Source organism: Chiloscyllium punctatum, chromosome 32 (genome assembly GCF_047496795.1).
Source record: "Chiloscyllium punctatum isolate Juve2018m chromosome 32, sChiPun1.3, whole genome shotgun sequence".
In the NCBI taxonomy this organism is placed as follows: Eukaryota; Metazoa; Chordata; class Chondrichthyes; order Orectolobiformes; family Hemiscylliidae; genus Chiloscyllium; species Chiloscyllium punctatum.
This window is the reverse complement of record NC_092770.1, coordinates 18325019-18344824: the sequence shown is the minus strand read 5'-3', so window position 1 is coordinate 18344824 and position 19806 is coordinate 18325019. Positions and strand designations below refer to the sequence as shown.

The 19806-nt window shown below is 41.8% G+C and overlaps 1 protein-coding gene across 2 annotated transcripts in view; it reads left to right on the top strand.

Moving 5' to 3' along the window:
• The window catches only part of rfx4 (regulatory factor X, 4), a 143868-nt gene that overhangs the window by 68980 nt on the left and 55082 nt on the right, over positions 1 to 19806 (top strand). For both annotated transcript variants that reach the window (XM_072551793.1, XM_072551792.1), the window contains exons 7-10: positions 829 to 906; positions 1002 to 1165; positions 3286 to 3386; positions 14380 to 14438. In XM_072551793.1, coding sequence (XP_072407894.1) covers positions 829 to 906; positions 1002 to 1165; positions 3286 to 3386; positions 14380 to 14438 — 402 coding nt within the window. The remainder of the gene's footprint in view (positions 1 to 828; positions 907 to 1001; positions 1166 to 3285; positions 3387 to 14379; positions 14439 to 19806) is intronic.

Below are 19806 nucleotides of genomic sequence, written 5' to 3'. Positions count from 1 at the left end.
AGAAGAGTCCAGGCTCTTTGGCCCATGATGTTGTGCAGAGCATGATGCCAAATTAAACTAATCTCTTCCGCCTGCCTTTGGTCTATACCCGTCCATTTCTTGCATATTCATGTGCTTATCTAAAGGTCTCTTAAACACCCCTATCATATCTGGCTCCATCACCACCCCTAGCAGCACACTCCTGATTCCTACCACTCTCTGTAAAAAACTTGCCCCTCTCATCTCCTGTATATTTTCCTCCTCTAACCTTAAATACATGCCACCTAGAATTAGCCTTTTCAATTCTGGGAAAAAGATTCTGATTGTCAACCCTATCTATGCATCTCATAATTTTATAGACTTCTATCAAGTCTCCCCTCAGCCTCTGCTGCGTTTTTCTAGTTTCTCTCACAGCTCATACCCTCTAATCCAGGCAGCATCCTGGTAAACCTCTTCTGCACACTCTTCAAAGTCTCCAAAATTGAACCCAAGACTTCATGGCCGACATGTAGGGAGACTGTTGCTGTGCTGCAAGACTCTTTAATGCCAAAGGGCTATCTACATCGATTTAAACAAACCAAGAGCACTTCCTTCAATTCTACACAAGCACTGTTAAACCTGGATTATGGGCTTGAATCTTTGGATTGGGACTTGATAGTGTACTTCCTCTGATGTGAGGGTGCTGTCTAATGATCCATGAGATGATGATCCATGATGATCTTCAATATCCACAAGGTTTTGATGTAAAATTATTCCTTAGAACTGGAAAAAGACCATCACACTATGAGGTTATGTCAATATAAGTTTGGTGTTTGTTATGACCAGATTTTTCTGCCCTTTTGTTCCTAGGTTTCCACCTTCATTATGATGTATAGAACTCACTGTCAGAGAATCCTAGACACAGTGATCAGGGCAAATTTCGATGAGGTAAGCACTTCTGTTTGAGCCAAGCCAATTTCCAGTAACTTGCGGCTAAAGCCACATTTTTAAGCTGCTGTCTTTTTCTTCCTCGTGTGAACCAGGTTCAAAGCTTCCTTCTACACTTTTGGCAAGGAATGCCCCCCCACATGCTCCCGGTGCTGGGCTCCTCCACTGTTGTGAACATTGTCGGTGTTTGTGACTCCATATTGTACAAGGCAATCTCCGGAGTTTTGATGCCCACTGTGCTGCAGGCATTACCAGACAGGTTGGTCAAACCATCGTCCATACCTCCAACAGCATTGGATCCCCAGTTCCAGACTCCAATGGGAAAGGTCCAATACCAGCCAGGGTACTCAATCGATATAGGATCAGTGACTCTTTGCACACTCCACCAGTCAGATTGAGCACCAACCCATTAAATAACTATCCCTTATTAGCTTCCATTGAAATTGGTTGGCAGAAAAATCATGACAAGCATCTAATCACTGTGACTGTAATGTGGTTGGGTCAAAGTCCTGGCATTCAATTCCTAATAGTATTGTGGATGACTCTGCACCCTATGGACTGCAGCAGTTCAAGGAGGACATCTCAGTACTACCTCAGGGTAACTAGGGTTAGGGCAATAAATCCTGGCCTTGTAAAATGATGCTCACATCCTACGAAATCATAAAGCCAAATCCATTGCCCAGAAGTTATACACTTGAAAAAAAAGTTATTTTTGTCCCAATATGTATGACCAGAATTGGGAACAACTTTGGGTAAACTGAAATGGACCTCCAGTATGTGGTAATGCTTTGAAATTTGTTAATTCCTTAAATCACAATTGGGCAGGAATACATACACACTTCAATGATTTAACAAACCCTTTTCTACATACTGCAATGTTATTGTCTGGAGTGTCCAGTCCCTCCAACAGACTGACCTGGTCCCATTGAAGGTCCCATTCAATTATCTACTGAATCTAAACAAGTGAAGAATGTGCCTCCAGATCAGTTTGTGATAATGCTTCATGACCAATCCAATCTGGAAATAATTGTTTACAAATTAAATGCTTTTGTATACCAGTGATTGCTCTAATACTCTCCAGTTCTCACATTTTGCTAAAGATGCAAATTAATTTGCTTAATATTAATTAAATTAATCAATGATTGAATCTACAAGATGTACTGCCACAGCTCCCCAAAGCTCCTTAGAAAGCATCTTCCAAATCCATGACCTCTCCCATATAGAAGGACAAGAGCAGCAGATAAATGGGAACTCCACCACCTGCAGGGTTGACCATCCTGACTTGGAAATATATCGCCGTTCCTTTGTATCACTAAGTCAAAGTCCTGAAACTTCCTCCCGCACAGCACTGTGAGTCTACTACAGTAAATAGGCTGCAGTGGTTCAAGAAAGCAACTCGCCACTACCTTCTCCGGGGCTATTCATCTCTTGAAACAAATAGTATAAGTTAATCTATGCCCCCTGTTCTTTAAAATAGTGCCTCTTGAATCCACCTGAGAAGAAAGATAGAGTCTCAATTTAATGTCTCATTGAAGAGAAGGCATTGTGAACAGAACACCACTCCATTGGTACTGCTTGTTTAACAGTGCACTCCACCCTTTGCACTGACCCTTTGACAGAGCAGTGCTCCCTTGATGCTGCCCTTCAACCTGTGGTGCTCCCTTGATACTATTCCTTTGACATATCGGCACTCCCTTCATGCCACCCCTCTAACAGTTCAGTACTTGCTCTTTACTTCTCTAAGTGCGGCACTCTCTCAGTACTGTCTCTCTGAGAGCTCCCTCTTGGTGATTCCCCTCCAACAGTGAATATTCCCTCAGTTCTGATCCTATGATAGTACTCCCTCCGTACAACATTGGCAGTATCAACTTAGAATTTGAGTCCAGATCTCTGGAGCAGAACTTGAGCCTACAATATTCTGGATTCAGAGGTGTTGTTCAACAGTTGACTCCCCTACAATGGTACCTAATTTTAATTGTCCTTTGCCATTAGCACAGTCTAATTTATTGAGTAAGGAGTGCATAAAATGTAGGAAACACTCTATAGGTCAGTCAGCAACTGAAAAGAGAAGAGGTAGGTGAACAATTCACCAAGTGCAATAATTTGCAATATTGGGGGAAGATGTGAATAATTGGGGTTGTGTAAAGTTCCCAGTTGCAGAAAGCCAGATCTTTCTGTCTGTGATGTTTCAGAACAGGGATTGAATTACTTCCACCTTTGCAAAGAGAAGATAATTGTTCATTCATAGGAAAGTGTGACATCTAGAGTGTGCTGCATTGTCCCAGTACACTACAACTGCTATAGTATGCGAGTTGTTGTTTTTCTGAGGCAATATCCAACAACATGTGTTTCATTCATTTCCTTTATCTGTCATTTCAGCCTGACACAGGTGATTCGTAAATTCGCGAAACAGCTGGATGAGTGGCTCAAAGTTGCACTTCATGAGCTTCCTGAAAATTTAAGAAATATCAAATTTGAATGTAAGTTGTGGATTAGTATAAATATATCACCTCAGATGTGCATGTATATGCACCTGAGAAATGAAGTCCATGTTATTTACCTGTGTATCACCTTCACTAGAGTGGAATTTGACTGCAGCAAACAGAATACTCAATAATTTTATTCTGTCTTGAATGGCAAGAGCTACACCATTTACAAGCATATAAAGTTTTACATACTCTTGCACTTTGACCAACCAACTCACTGTGTGGGGACAAACAAGTGCTCTAAGAAATAAATGATGAATTGTCTGGTACTGTCTAGTCTCTGATACAGGTATAGCAGGGGAACCTGAGTTATACTGTTGGCTATATGTAGCTGTCTCCTCATTAACAAGGGAGCTCTGTTGCTAGTCGTGGCTCACTGAGTACAGTCCTTGGTTAGCCACTCCATGACTTCACCCTAAAAGTCAAGGCAGAGATTGTGGTGCATTGCTGAGGAAACATTGCCTCTATTTTGGGTCAATAAAGATTGGCAGTACTCTGGCCAATCGATGTTGACTTGCCAACAAATAATTCTCCCTTTTCTCCTGTGGTAAAGATCTGATATCCTTACCCAATTTGGTGTATTTGTCACTCCAGACCCGTAGAAGTTTTAACTCTTAATGTTTATTGCAAGGTGACGGCCTGATGGTATTGGTTATTAATCCAGTGATCTAGGTAATGTTCTGGGTTTGAATCTCACCATGGCAGTTCCCTCAGTGGGTTTTGAACCCAGGCTCACACAGAATTCACCTGGTTCACTAGGCAAATGATATTACAGCTTCATCATCATCACCCCAGTAATAACAGTAAGCACTTCCTTTGGAATACAGGGGAAAAAAGCTTGAAGAATGATTAAAGGCTATGTAGACTAGGACAAGTTGCTGAAAGAGGGAGGAGAGAGTGAAAGTGGTGCTGTAGGGATGTTGATACTAGACAGATCAATTCCTGATGAAAGGCTTTTGCCCAAAACGTCGATTTTCCTGCTCCTCGGATGCTGCCTGACCTGCTGTGCTTTTCCAGTGCCACATTTTATCGACTCTGACCCTCCAGCATCTGCAGTCCTCACTATCTCCTGATCCTCCCAATTGGACAAACAGCAATTTAATCAAATTGAAATATAGCTGCATGGCTTAAAGGTGATAAATCCATCTTGTCATAATTAGAATGTTCCACAGATTTCTGCCAGTGCTGGCATTGAGTGAACAGGGTGATATTTTTAATTGGCAAGTGATGTTGCTTCAAGAGTGTAAATATTCCAGCAGGCAGCAAGAAAAGTGATTGTTCACCTGAAGTAGGAGAGTGACACTCTCAGTTCAATCCCCGCTGTAGCAAATAATTCAGACTCTGATAACTGCAGTGTAGTACTGAAAGAGAGCAGTGTGGTTAGAAGCGCTGATATTCAGACCCAGACCCTCTTGCTCTAATGAAGATGTGCTAAGCTTTGTGGTAACAAGCTCTTCCCTCACACCCTGACTGAATATTCAATCCACAATCTAGTGTGCATTAACTGGTTGCTCATTAATTTGCCGATCATAGGAAATCACTGGGTGGAAAATTAGATTCCCGATCTTTTTTTACTTGTAGGTGTGCAGACTTTTCCGAGATCCGTGCTCGGTGGTTTCCATAACTGGAGATCAATGAATCTCTCACTGTCCAGCATGAGTGGAACGTTGGAGTGACACAGGCCAGCACAGCTTCGAGGAAATATTATACACCGTCACTGTCTCAGAGAATGGTCATACTCTACTTGAAATGTTAACTCTGTTTCTGTCTCTACAGATGCTGCCAAACCTGCTTAGTTTCTCCGAGCATTTATATTTCAGATCTAATGGATTTTCTGAATTTTGCTTTAATATCACTGTCATGCTTTCCATGATCTGGGGCCTATTTCTGAGAGATGTTGGTCAGGTCCCATGTAAAAACTGGTCTTCACTGTACTTAAGGGAACTTTGATAGGCTGGATGCTGAAAAAATCATGGAGTTTTCATTTAAAGAAGTGATTAAGATAGTGAACAGGGGAATGTTTATCAATGTTGTTTGTGTAGAAATCCAAAAGGCCTTTGACAGATAAGCAGTTAGCTAAGGTGGAAGCCTATGGAATTGAGGGCAAATTACTGACATGGCTGGGAGATTGGTTGAGCAGCAGGTGACAGAAAGTAGGAAATTTGGGTAGGTACTTTAATTGACAGGATGTGACCGGAGTGGTGTCCCCCAGAACTTGTGTTAAGGCTTCAGTTATTCAAGTCAGTTATTAACGACTTGGATAATGGCATAGAGAGTCATATATCTAAATTTGATAATGGCACAAAGCTAGGCAGCATTATAGATAGTGTAGATGATAGCCTAAAATTACAAAGAGATATTGATAGATTAGGTGAATGGGCTAAACTGTAGCAGACGGAGTTCACTGTAAGCAAGTGCTGAGGTTATCAATTTTGGACCAATGAAAGTTAGATCAGGGAACTTTCTAGATAGTATGAAGTTAAGTACAGTGGATGCCCAAAGAAAATTGGTTCTTCAGGTGCATAGCTCTTTAATGTCATGAACAGGTACAGAAAATAGTCAAGAAAGCTAATGAAATGCTGGCCTTTATACCTAGAGGACTTGAATACAAGGACGCAGAAGTTCTGCTGCAAAATTCTAGTTAGACACCACTTGGAGTACTGTGAGCAGATCAGGGCACCACATCTGAGGAAGGATATATTGGCCTTGGAGGGAGTTCACAAGGCTTTGGGTTTAAATTATGAGGAGAAATTTTACAAATCAGGCCTGTTTTCTCTAGAATTTAGAATGTTAAGGGGTGACCTTCAAGATATTAACAAGGTAGATAAAGATAAACTACTGCTTTGGGGTTTTACTGGTTGAGGATTCTAGAACTAGGGGGCATAGTCTGAGAATTAGGATCAGACTGTTTAGGAGAGATGTTAAGAAGCACTTCTATCCACAAAGGGTGGTAGATGCTGGATCAGTGTTTAATTTTAAATCTGAGATAGATAATTTGTTGTTAAAGCAAAACTATTAAAGATTTTAGGCCAAAGGCAGGAATGTAGAGTTGGGCATTGTCTTAACATCGTAGTAAATTCGCAGTGCATGAAGGCATATCATCTATGTTACATCACCCTCTGAAAAATGTACATGAAGGAAATGAAAATCTGAGAGAACCATTGCCAGCAATGACTCTGCAAATCTGACAAATTCACTGGAAGAATAGATACTCCCACTCTTGGGCCAACAGCTCCAGTACCAAGGCATTGGTCACAATCAATCAGCTCCTTTGGGAAGCTACATAGTCCACAGGCGAAATAAAATACCCTAAGCTCTCTACTGCAACCTTTGTCATGGCAAACAGTTACCAGGAGTGCAGAGAAAATGCTTCAAGAATGTTCTTAGAGCCTCACTGAAAAAATGCGATCCTCATACCAACCTGTGAGCATCTGTAGCCCAAGGCTGTCTAGACTGGAGAAGCAGCACTGAGTATCTCACCCACTAACCCACCTAATTCTTCAAACATCATCTGTCCCACTGATGGGACGGTGTGTGGATCCAATGGTTGGGCTGTTTAGTCACCTCAGGATCCCAAACATCAGAGTAGGAGAAAGTCAGCCTCGGTCCCAAGGGACTGTCCAAGAAAATAATATCCGCTCCAAAGACCTGTTAAACAAAACCAGACTGACAGGACAGTAAGATATCAGAAGTGAGAATAAAAATGTTACTGGAGAAATGTTACTGGTGGAAGCAAACGGCATTGCTGAAATCATCCCATTCTGTTTTAAGTTCAAAGGCAAAAGCCATACACAATAGAAGAAAGTAAAGTTCCAGTTTCGAGGCAATTGTAAAGCTCTTGAGAAGAAACTTTTGAAAGACTTTAGAGGAGAGGGTAGAACATATGATATCTACCATTTGATCAAACATTAACAGATTGGACAAACATTACACTGTAAGAGATCGTGCAGCATGTAATAACATGCACAAGGGCACCAGATAACTCACAACCTGTTCTCATCACTGGAAGAAAGAGGAATTTCCTCTGATAAGGTTTAGAAGACCAAACAGCACCTACCACTCCACATCACATCCTCATTTCCTGGAAAGGTGATTGCCCTGGGAATACCAGTGGATTATAATCAAGTTGACTCTAATTTAATGCTCTGGGGCCATGAGTTCAAATCTCTCTTGAACTAATTAATAAAAATCTGAAAGGGAATGCCAGCAAGAAACTATTGTTAATAATGTCCTTTAAAGAAGGAAATTTGCGATGCTTACCTGTTCTACGTGTGATCCACAGTAATGACTCTAACTGCTCTCTCAGTGTTAGGGGTGGTTAATAACTGCGAACATAGCCAGAGATGTCCACATCCCATAAATGAATAAAAAAAATTAACAATCTCTAATAAAACACTTAATAATAATTGAATCAATACTTGAGAAGGAAACAATTGCAAGTCTGTGGGATCAGAGGAGAGGAATGGTCAAATTGGAGCGTTCTTTTGAAGACATGTTGAGTTTTCCCTTGAGCTGTATCGCTGTCTGATAATCTTCACATTCACCTGCCATAACCATATGAGCGGATAATGCAGACTAAAATGAACTCACTTTCAATGCTTAATCTTTAATGCTTTTGTGCTGGAAAGAAAATGCCAGTTATCTAAATGAAAACAAAGCAGAGCGATGTAATTCCCTAATGAAAAGCAAGCCAGTTGGAACAAGTTTAGGGGCAAATGTTTTCTCAAAACATCGGAGATCTGCTTGTTTTGGATACAATCCACTCAGCCATCGTTTTCCCAGGAGGTGGCAATTAAGAGCTAGCTGGTGGTGTCAGGTGTCTAACTAGGGGTTTGGAGGGATTGGGGACAGGGTGGAGTTGCTGCAGGTCTACCCTGCTTCCAGCACAATCAGAGGCCTAGCAGCTCTGAAGCCTCAGTAGGAGCCACCAAAGAGAGCTGCAGGGCAATTGTGCTGAGGGCAGGAAGGGGAATACCAGGTGCCTCAGCATGGAGGCATCCTCATATGTGGGGGAGTTAGACTCTGATGTTGGTCTCGCCTGCCTGGGCCATGAAGCCTCAGGCTACAATGTTACATGCTGCCCACCCCCCCGGATACAGCAGGGAGGCTCCCTGCATATGACTGGTGACTACCCCAGCCAACAGGGAAGGGTAGCTCCTTAAATACTTGCAAAATGATGGTGATCTGGGAAAACCCCTTATTGAGCTTTTCCTTATTATTCACATTAGCTGACATTCTCCATTCCAAAGGCAGCCAATGTGACCCCATGTGGAAATGTACCCAGGGGCAGGATTGGGTCAGGGTGTTGCTCCCTGGCTCCTCCAGTTCACTACAGCAGGTAAAATTCCATTCCTATGTTCAGTGTTTGCCAATTATAACATTCAATTCAGAACTAGCTGCATGAACTCTGACAAATGAGGCTCAGAGACACCGGTCATTTGAGCTGGTTCATTAAGCACTATCTCCTCAGATGTCAGCCTGGCATTTACGGACCAATCCTGGAAAACCTGGGAAGGTGGTGACCAGTCTGAGTGACTGACTCATTTTCAATAGCCAGTTAACTATCAACACATGATGCTCAACTCGCATATCAGGCCAGACTGAGCAAAGATAACCAAATTCTTTGTCTCAGGTTAGGTTTTAATCACAGTCCAATGACGTGTGGTCATTTCCATCAGTGTCTGCTCTCTGATATCAAATCATGTTCAACTGCAGTGAGATTTGCACTCATATTCTCTGAAGCACTAAATACCCACACATTGCATCTACTCCTTGATTGGACCCACAGCTAAATATCTGTCTGTAGCAACACTGAGCAGTAGAGAATGTGCTAACTAAGTATTGGCAACTTTTCCTGGACTATATTGTAACTGATCTGAGCTCCTCAAGGGTCCAGCGTTGACTTCCACAGGTGTTTACCTACCATTAACCAGAAACTTAACCGAAGCAGTCGAATAAATACTGTGTCCAGAAGAACAGGTCAATAGTTAGGAATTCTGCACTGAGATTATTTGACCACAATCACAAGGCAGTTTATGGGATCTTGCTGTTTACTCATTGTTGCATTTGCCACATTACAGCAGTGGCAAAAGTTCAAAAATGTTTCATTGGCTGCAAGGCATTCTGAGGCTGTGAAAGGCACTATTTGAATTCAACTTATTTTTTTCTCGCTCTCTAACAATGTCCTGAAGATGCATGAAACAATATTTTACAAGTTTTCATTCGTTGATTCTTTTTGGGGCGTAGGACTCTGTGGTAAATCATCCAATTCCGAGGTACAGTTAATTTCTGTGCAAATATTTAGTTTTAACTGACTTACTTTGTCAGTGAGGTTAGTGGGGGAGTATCAATAAAGCTAATTCATTCATTCATATACATATATATATATATAAAATGGTGCAGTTGGTAGTGTCACTGCTGAAGTTTAGGGCTCAAGTCTCATTCGTGGATTTGATATCAAAGGAATGTGTGTTCATAACGTGGCCAAACAGGTTGAGGGTGAACCTGCAAATCCTTCAACAGCAGTCTCCAAAAGTGGGAGAGGTTCTTGGTCAACCACATAATGGAGTCTTTACTATCGCTGCAGTAACTCCAGTTGTGCATGGAAGTGTGTACATTCCCATAGCAACTCAGACTGCTTGACTGAACTGTAACTCCACCATGTTTTCACTAGAGTTTGGGGAGATGTCAGTTTGAAGTTTTTGTTCATAAGTTCAGTCCAGATAGAAAAATTCAAATACAGTGTTTTAACTGAAGAAGGGCTTATGCCCGAAACGTCGATTCTCCTACTCCTTTGATGCTGCCTGACCTGCTGCGCTTTTCCAGCAACACATTTTTCAGCTCTGATGTTTAGCATCTGCAGTCCCTACTTTCTCCTTTTTAACGGACAGTTTGATCTGCTCTGAGTCCCCAGCTTGTTGTTCCTGAGATTACTGAAAAATGTTTTTGCTCTGGCTGGATGATGTAAGACACGGGGCCACAGTCTGATTCGGCCTCATTTCAGACAGAGATGAGGAGAAATTACTTCACGTAGAGAGTTGTGAGCGTTTGGAATTTTTTGCAAATGTTCCACTAATTATGAGTATTTTCAAGGCAGTACTTGATAGATGTTTGGTTTCCAAGCCAATTAAGGGATATGGAAATAATGAAGGCGGGGGAGTAATAATGCTCATTTAATAAGCTGGTGCAGGCATGATGGGCTGAGTGACCTCCTTCTGCACCATAACAATTCTGTGACCTGTGGGTTGGAAATAACAATGTTGAATGATGGGGCAGGTTTGAATGATGGAGCAGGTTTGAAGGACCGAAAGCTGTTCTGACTGCTTATGTTTTTATGCTATATACCTCTGGAAAAGCATATTTTGATGAACCTTCTATCAGGATTGTGATGCACAAACATCAAAGTTTATAACATTTCAAGATTGTTTTTTCACAAATCGCTTAGAAATGGAAATTAACTTTCGCAAGTCCTTTTTAAGTAAGGGGGGCAATTATGGTGTAATGGTCAAGTCTCTGATTTATGAGTCAAAACTAAAGTTAATGTTCTTGGGATATGGGTTCAAGTTCCACCAAGGCAACTGATGGGATTGATAAATCTGTAATGTAAAAACCCATTTGGTTCACTAATGTCCTTTAGAGATGGAAATCTGCTAACCTTACCTGGTCTGGCCTACACATCACTTCCAAGCCATGATGTTGGCTCTTAACTGACCTCTGAAATGGACTAGTAAGCCACTCAGTTCAAGTGCAATTAGGGATGGACAAAAAATGCCAATCTTTCCAGCTACACCCACGGCCCATGACAGAATAATGTTAAATCGAAGAAAGTTCCCATAAGTTTGTACAACAGCTGGCATCTGTACTAAATGTGGTCAGTAGCCAAAATCACTTCTTTTGTTAATAATAGTCCACATCTACTGTATTGAAAAGCCCTTGAAGCTTGATTTTTGAAACTGGAGGCTGAGGGGGCTGTAATGACCATTAAAGGTGAAGCAGGGGTCATGGGTCAGAGTAGAAGAAAGTGAGGACTGCAGATGCTGGAGATCAGAGTCGAGAGTGTGGTGCTGGAAAAGCACAGCAGGTCAGGCAGCATCCGAGGAGCGGGAGAATTGATGTTTCGGGCAAAAGCCCTTCATCATAGGTCAGAGGTCCGAATCACTAAAGGGTAACTGGAAGAAATGTTGAGATTTTAATTCGCTCAAAATCCATTCACCTAAGCAGAGTTCAAACTGAGGCCATAATTGGGAAAGTGTGACATATATGTAATTTTATATCATCAAGCAAATAAAAATTGCTGCAATGATTGAAGTAGTTGGGGAGTATGAATGGGGTTGAAGGGATTGCCAACATTCTAGAAACCTTGATTCTCAACCCATTGAAATGAATGGGATAAATACTGGGTGTTTCTATGAATGGTAAGCGATCTATTGGTCACTTTGTTCCACTTTGTGGAATTGAAAATTACTGGTGATTCTAGTCATGACCAATGTTCACCCACATTGAAATAATACAGATTATTGATTTATAGTCATGATTTGGAGATGTCTGTGTTGGACTGGGGTGTACAAAGTTAAAAATCACACAACACCAGGTTACAGTCCAACAGGTTTAATTGGAAGCACTAGCTTTCGGAGCGCTGCTCCTTCACCAGGTAGTTGTGGAGGACACGATTGTAAGACACAGAATTTATAGCAAAAGTTTACAGTGTGATGCAACTGAAATTATACATTGAAAAATACCTTGATTGTTTGTTAAGTCTCTCATCTGTTAGAATGACCATGATAGTTTTGTTTTTTCCACATGTAAATCACAAACCTTTTTTTTAAAAGTTACATTCTCAGGTTAACTGTAACAATTGGTTTAGTGGTGCTGGAAGAGCACAGCAGTTCAGGCAGCATCCAACGAGCAGCTAAATCGACGTTTCGGGCAAAAGCCCTTCATCAGGAATATTCCTGATGAAGGGCTTTTGCCCGAAACGTCGATTTCGCTGCTCGTTGGATGCTGCCTGAACTGCTGTGCTCTTCCAGCACCACTAATCCAGTATTTGGTTTTCAGCATCTGCAGTCATTGTTTTTACCTTGTAACAATTGGTGTCAGCCAGATAATATGTTGAAGGTGTTAGTCCCCTGTGTTCCCTGTCTGTGCCATAATGTTTAGACTGATTCTAATCTAAAAAGTGAATCCATGTAAGACTCTATTAACTCACTTTTTAGATTAGAATCAGTCTAAACGTTATGGCACAGACAGGGAACACAGGGGCTAACACCTTCAACATGTTATCTGGCTGACACCAATTGTTACAGTTAACCTGAGAATGTCACTTGTTATATAAAAGATTTTGTGATTTACATATGAAAGAAGTGAAACTATCATGGTTATTCTAACAGATGAAAGACTCAACAAACAATCAAGGTATTTTTCAATGTATAATTTCAGTTACATCACACTGTAAACTTTTGCTATAAATTCTGTGTCTTACAATCGTGTCCTCCACAATCACCTGATGAAGGAGCAGCGCTCCGAAAGCTAGTGCTTCCAATTAAACCTGTTGGACTATAACCTGGTGTTATGTGATTTTTAACTTTGACTTATAGTGTGCCACTTCTAAACTAGTGAAAAACATAAGATTTGGGAGTGAAGTAAGCCATTTGGCTCCTTAAGTCCTCTCTGTTTTATTGTGCCTGATCTGATTGTGGCCTTAGATCCACTTTCTGTCTTCAGCACATCCCCTCTCCCTTCACCATACTTTCCTGTCATTTCCCTCTCCCTAACCTTTGAGACCCTCGATCATCAAAAATATATCTAACTGAACCTTTAATAAATTCAATAATTCATTCTCCCCTGCTTTTGTGGGAGGAGAATTCCACAGATTCATGATCCTCTGAGAGAAAAGATTTCTCCTCATCTTAGTTTTAAATGGGAAACTCCTAATTCTTAAACTACTTCCACTAATTCTCAACTCACTTCCCTCAAAGGGAAACATCATCTCAGCACTGATCTTTGTCAAGTCTGCTCAGGATCTTACATGTTTCAATGAGATCTCCTCTCATTCATCTAAACTCCAGTGGATATAGGCCCTAGCTGCTAATTCAATTTCGAGTAAACTAATCCTTCCATCCCAAAAGTCAGTCAAGTGAATCTTCTATGAACTGCCTCTAATTCCATTATGTTCTTAAACAAGGTGTCCAGAACTGTACACAGTACTCCGGATAAGATCTCAACATGGCCTTGCATAGTTTCATTCATAAACAGGATGAGGGCATCACTGGCTAAGCCAGTTTTTATTCCCATCAGTAATTGCCAAGAGGGCCTCGACTCACATATAGGATATTCTGGGTAAGGATCTCCTTCCCTACAGGACATTAGTGAACCAGATGGGCTTTTATGATATTAGACATGGTCATTATGTGGCTAGATATTTTATGAATTAAAATTTCATCCTTGCCCCTCAAACATTACACTGGAACTCTTGGTTATGAGTCCAGTGACATTGACACTGGGCCACCTGATTCCATTTACAACAGTCACCTACTTTTATGCTTGATTCTCTTTGCAATAAATTCCAACATTTCACTTACCTCATATGTACTAGCTTTTTGTGATTCACACACCAGAATACCCAGACATCTCCGTATCTTGGAGTTCTGCAATCTCTTTCTCCATTTTCATAATATTCTATTTAACGTTTAACATGTAAACATGGGCCAACTTTGGTGAAAAGGAAGAAATGGATATCTGAAAATGGTCAAACTGTCTGATTTTTCTTGGCGCTGGGAGACGCTGTTGGATATGTATCAGTGCTGGGTGATCGCTGGAGGCTAATTGGTCATTTTACTCTGCTGAGTATTTAGGGTCTGGCAACGAAGGAGCTATTTTGAGATGTTTCAGCAACTGTTGACCAGAGAGAATGACAAGTAGTTTAATCCATTAAAATTTTACATGCTTTAATTTGTTATTTATCTGAAAACTCTTGTTGTTCTCCTTTTAGTGGCAAGAAGATTTTCGCAGGTTCTCAGACGTCAGACCTCATTAAATCACCTCTGTCAGGTAAATCATTCAGCTAGTTATGAGTCCACCTTGATATTTCTCTGTGGCTGACTGAACTGCTGTCCTTTTCCAGCATACCTTATTTTTATGTTCTTTTAATATTTGTAACTAAGACATTTTCAAATGAATTGTTTCAATGCAGGTTGTGTAGACATTTAGGTTACATCACATGTCCTCTCCTCAACAATCCATGTCTCCCCACCCTAACCAAAGTGTCAGGTTATACATTCTAATTCTAAATTGTGAGATATTTCACATTTATTATCTGGATGTGGGCATTGCTGACAATGCTAATGCTATTGCTCATCACCAGTTGCCCTTTAGAACATGCCCTTGCAGGCCACTTGAGAAGACATTTCAGATTCGCATGGGTGTGGGTTTGACCCAAAATATATGTCCAGAGTACCATGAAGGGCACACTTTCTTCCCTGAAGGGCACTAATGAGCCCTTTTGGATTTTACAATATCAGATAGCTTCAAGATCACTCTAACTGACACCAGCTTTCTATTTCCCCATTTAAAAAAAAATACAATTCAAGCTCATGAGGGGATTGAACCAAATTATCTGGATTATTGTTCCAGGCCTCCACATTGCCTTTCAATAACACAGCCACACCACTTCCCTTTGCAACATGTTCCAGCCTATAAGTACTGCACATGCTCCACATTCCCACCCTGGACGCTTTTGTTTCCAAACCCATTCTTCACTCCATGCTTGGTTGCACAGACTTTAGCCATTTGACTCTAGACTGAAAGAATGTCCTCGCTCTCCTCTTCCACCTTTACTAACTTCCTTGCAATATTCACTTTGGTTGCAGAAACCTTACACTGAGGTCCATAGTCTGTACAGAATAGAAACAATCCATTTGGACCAATCTGTCTAGGTTGCCTTTTCCACCTTTGTCATTCTCACCTAGCAGCATATCCTCCTATACTTTCCTCACTCACATGTGTATATGTCGCTTCCCATTAAATATATTTCTCTCGTTTGCCTCTGTCACTCTTTATCTTACTGAATTCACAGGGTAAGCTGCCGTAGTGCTTCCGGGCCATAGGGATGCTCCCTCTCATTAGAGAGATGACTGGTGGTTTAATCTGAGAGTCACCTCAGGTGTGGGGAGAGATTAAGAAGGAGAGCACTTTATGGTAACCTCAGTCAGGATTTGAACCCATGCTTTTGATATCGCTCTGGGTTGCCAACCAACCATTCGTATTTTCACCAAGGAAGTTTTTCCTGATTTTCATATTTGATGTAATAGTGAGTATCTTACATTTATGGCCTTTAGTTTTGGAGACCTGCCCCCCCAAAAAGGTAGAAACATCTTCTCCATGTCAACTACGTCAGATTCTTCCATAATTTCAAAGACCTGTATTAGTTTGCCAAAGGAAAGGTAGTCAACAGGTTTAATCAGTTCCCCACCATTGTTCAAAGCCTTGGCATGGCTCTGTATATCATTTTTGAACTGTTAACATTGTTTAAAGTACTCTCAATGGGAAAGCTGCATATTATGAGTCATGGTGTGTCTCCTTGATATTTGTATCTGTTTTAGAATTTATTTTTAAAATGTGAGACGATCTTAAGTACTTAAGAAAGTCATTTGATCAAAACAAACCCAGAAGGAACTTGATATCAAGGGAATAAATAGTTATAGAGCAACGGCCTTAAAGTATGGTTTAACATAAATTAAAAGACAGCTGTATTCAAAATTAGTTAAAATATCCACACAGTAATGTGCACAATGTACTGAAACAGAGAGCTGAAGGCAGTCATTTGGGGAGGAGCCATAGAATGAACTATTGCGACATTACCACACAAAAAAAATAGTGGTGGGAGTTAAACATTGGACAATATAACATATTTAGAAAATACACAGAAGGTAAAAAGGGAGGGTATGTAGCTGTCATTATTAGGAACAGTAATGGCAGTAGAAAAAAGTGACACCGCTATCAGTAACACAACACACAATGCATACAGAATTTTGTCACAAATGTTCACATGCATTTCTTTTCCGGGGAAGTGCTGGCAGGATTAGCAGGCTGATTGCCCACCAGTTTGAATTGTGTCATGTACGTGCTTTTCATGGCCAACATGTGACAAACTAAGAGCCTCTGGTTCAGCTGTAGGGTTGTTACCTGTCGATACTGAAAACGCCCAGTCCCCAGGTTTAAAGTAATAGATTCTAGATTGCAACATTTAAAACATTTATTTGGATAGGAAGGGTTTGGAGGGATATAGGGCAGGTGCTGGCAGGTGGGACCAGATTGGGTTGGGATATCTGGTCAGCATGGAAACGTTGGACCGAAGGGTCTGTTTCCATGCTGTACATCTCTATGATTCTTATGACTCTGATATATAGAGTTTATGCCTGAAAATGTGTTGCTGGAAAAGCGCAGCAGTTCAGGCAGCATCCAAGGAGCAGGAGAATCGATGTTTCGGGCATGAGCCCTTCTTCAGGAATGAGGAAAGTGTGCCAAGCAGGCTAAGATAAAAGGTAGGGAGGAGGGACTTGGAGGAGGGGCGTTAGAAATGTGATAGGTGGAAGGAGGTTAAGGTGAGGGTGATATGCCAGAGTAGGGGTGGGGGCAGAGAGGTCAGGAAGAAGATTGCAGGTTAGGAAGGTGGTGCTGAGTTTGAGGGTTGGGACTGAGACAAGGTGGGGGGAGGGGAAATGAGGAAACTGGAGAAGTCTGAGTTCATCCCTTGTGGCTGGAGGGTTTCTAGGCGGAAGATGAGGCGCTCTTCTTCCAGCCATCGTGTTGCTATGGTCTGGCGATGGAGGAGTCCAAGGACCTGCATGTCCTTGGCGGATTGGGAGGGGGAGTTGAAGTGTTGAGCCATGGGGTGGTTGGGTTGGTTGGTCCGGTTGTCCCAGAGGTGTTCTCTGAAACGTTCCGCAAGTAGGCGGCCTGTCTCCCCAATATAGAGGAGGCAACATCGGGTGCAGCGGGTGCAGTAAATGATGTGTGTGGAGGTGCAGGTGAATTTGTGGCGGATATGTAAGGATTCCTTGGGGCCTTGGAGGGAAGTAACGGGGGAAGTGTGGGCGCGGGTTTTGCATTTCTTGCGGTTGCTGGGGAAGATGCCGGGAGTAGAGGTTGGGTTGGTGGGGGGTGTGGACCTGACAAGGGAGTCACAGAGGGAGTGGTCTTTTCGGGACGCTGATAGGGGAGGGGAGGGAAATATATCCCTGGTGGTGGGGTCCGTTTGGAGGTCACCAACCTCCATATACATCATATCATCCGTCATCATTTCCACCACCTCCAAACGGACCCTGCAATTGCAAGAAATGCAAAACTTGCGCCCACACCTCCCCCCTTACTTCCCTCCAAGGCCCCAAGGAATCCTTACATATCCGCCACAAATTCACCTGCACCTCCACACACATCATTTATTGCATCCGCTGCACCCGATGTGGCCTCCTCTATATTGGGGAGACAGGCCGCCTACTTGCGGAACGTTTCAGAGAACACCTCTGGGACACCTGGACCAACCAACCCAACCACCCCGTGGCTCAACACTTCAACTCCCCCTCCCACTCCACCAAGGACATGCAGGTCCTTGGACTCCTCCATCGCCAGACCATAGCAACACATCGGCTGGAGGAAGAGTGCCTCATCTTCCACCTAGGAACCCTCCAACCACAAGGGATGAACTCAGACTTCTCTAGTTTCCTCATTTCCCCTCCCCCCACCTTGTCTCAGTCCCAACCCTCAAACTCAGCACCACCTTCCTAACCTGCAGTCTTCTTCCTGACCTCTCCGCCCTCACCCCCACTCTGGCCTATCACCCTCCCCTTAACCTCCTTCCAACTATCGCATTTCCAACGCCCCTCCCCCAAGTCCCTCCTCCCTACCTTTTATCTTAACTCGTTTAGCACACTTTCCTCATTCCTGAAGAAGGGCTCATGCCCGAAACATCGATTCTCCTGCTCCTTGGATGCTGCCTGACCTGCTGCGCTTTTCCAGCAACACATTTTCAGCTCTGATCTCCAGCATCTGCAGTCCTCACTTTCTCCTATGTAGAGTTTACAGACTACTGAGTTGTGGAAGGTGGTGGTGATTGGGGATCGGGGGGAGGTGTTGGAGGAAGATGTAAGCAGACAGGGAATTGAGATTTAAAAAAAGAATAATAATCATGGGGGGACGTTTGGAGGAATTTCAACTATCTTCATATTATTTAGACAGGAGAGGTATGTAAAAGGGAGGAGACAATGATTTGTCTACAATGTGTACAAGACTCCCTTCCAACCCAATATATTATAAAAATTGTAAGGAATGATATGCTATTGAATCTGGTATTAGAAAATGAGACAAAGCAGGTAAGAGAACTAAACAATTTATACCATCTAGGTAGTAGTGACCATAATATTTTAAGGTGATGATAGAGAAGGACATTAGTATGACAAAAAACAGTTAATAGATTGGTAAAAATTTATTTTGAGCCCCTGAGAACAGAACTTGAGAAAAGAAAATAGGTGACAATATTGACATAAAATGATGTCGCTCAACAGTGGAAAACATTTAAAACAATGTTCAACAGAGTGAACTAAAGTATGTACTGCTAAGAAGAAAGAACAATCTAAACATGAGTAAGACTCCAGAGTCAAATAAAAAGAGATAGTAACAATCAAGGTTTAGGATCTGGTTTACACAGGCAACAGAGTCAAATAAAAAGAGAGAGTAACAATCAAGGTGTAGGATCTGGTTTACACAGGCAACAGAGTGCAGGATAAGAGAGGAGATGAAAACATAATGAGAACATTTACAAAGCAATTAGAAAGAGAAAAATGAAACATAAAACTAAATTTAAACACTAAACAAAATAGTAAAATGTTTTGCAGGAACTTAATAGAGAAAGGAAGCCTATGATGGGAATAAGACCATTCAGAGATAAACAGGATAATACTGCAAAAAAACTATAGCATGCCACAGGGATCAGTGCTGTGGGCACAATTATTTCCAATATTTATTAATACTTGGATGAGGAAACTGAATGTACTACAGCCAAGTTTGCAATTAGGTCAGAAGTCACACGACACAAGGTTTTGGTCCAGCAGGATTATTTGAAATCCTGCCTCTTTGTCACGGCACCTGATGAAGGAGCAACACTGTTGATGTGTGACTTCTGGCCTTGTCCTGCCTAGTCTAATACTGGCAGCTCCGCAACAAAATGTAGTGGAAAGGCAAGTGGGGAGGATGACACAGTCTGCAGAGGCAAATAAACAGTTCAGTGAGTGGGCAAAACGGATAGATGGAATCTAAGGTGGGGAAATATGAGGTTATAAACTTTGTTGGGAAGAATAGAGGAACTGAATATTATTTAAATGGAGAAGGACTGCAGAAAGCTATTGAACAATGGGATTTAGGA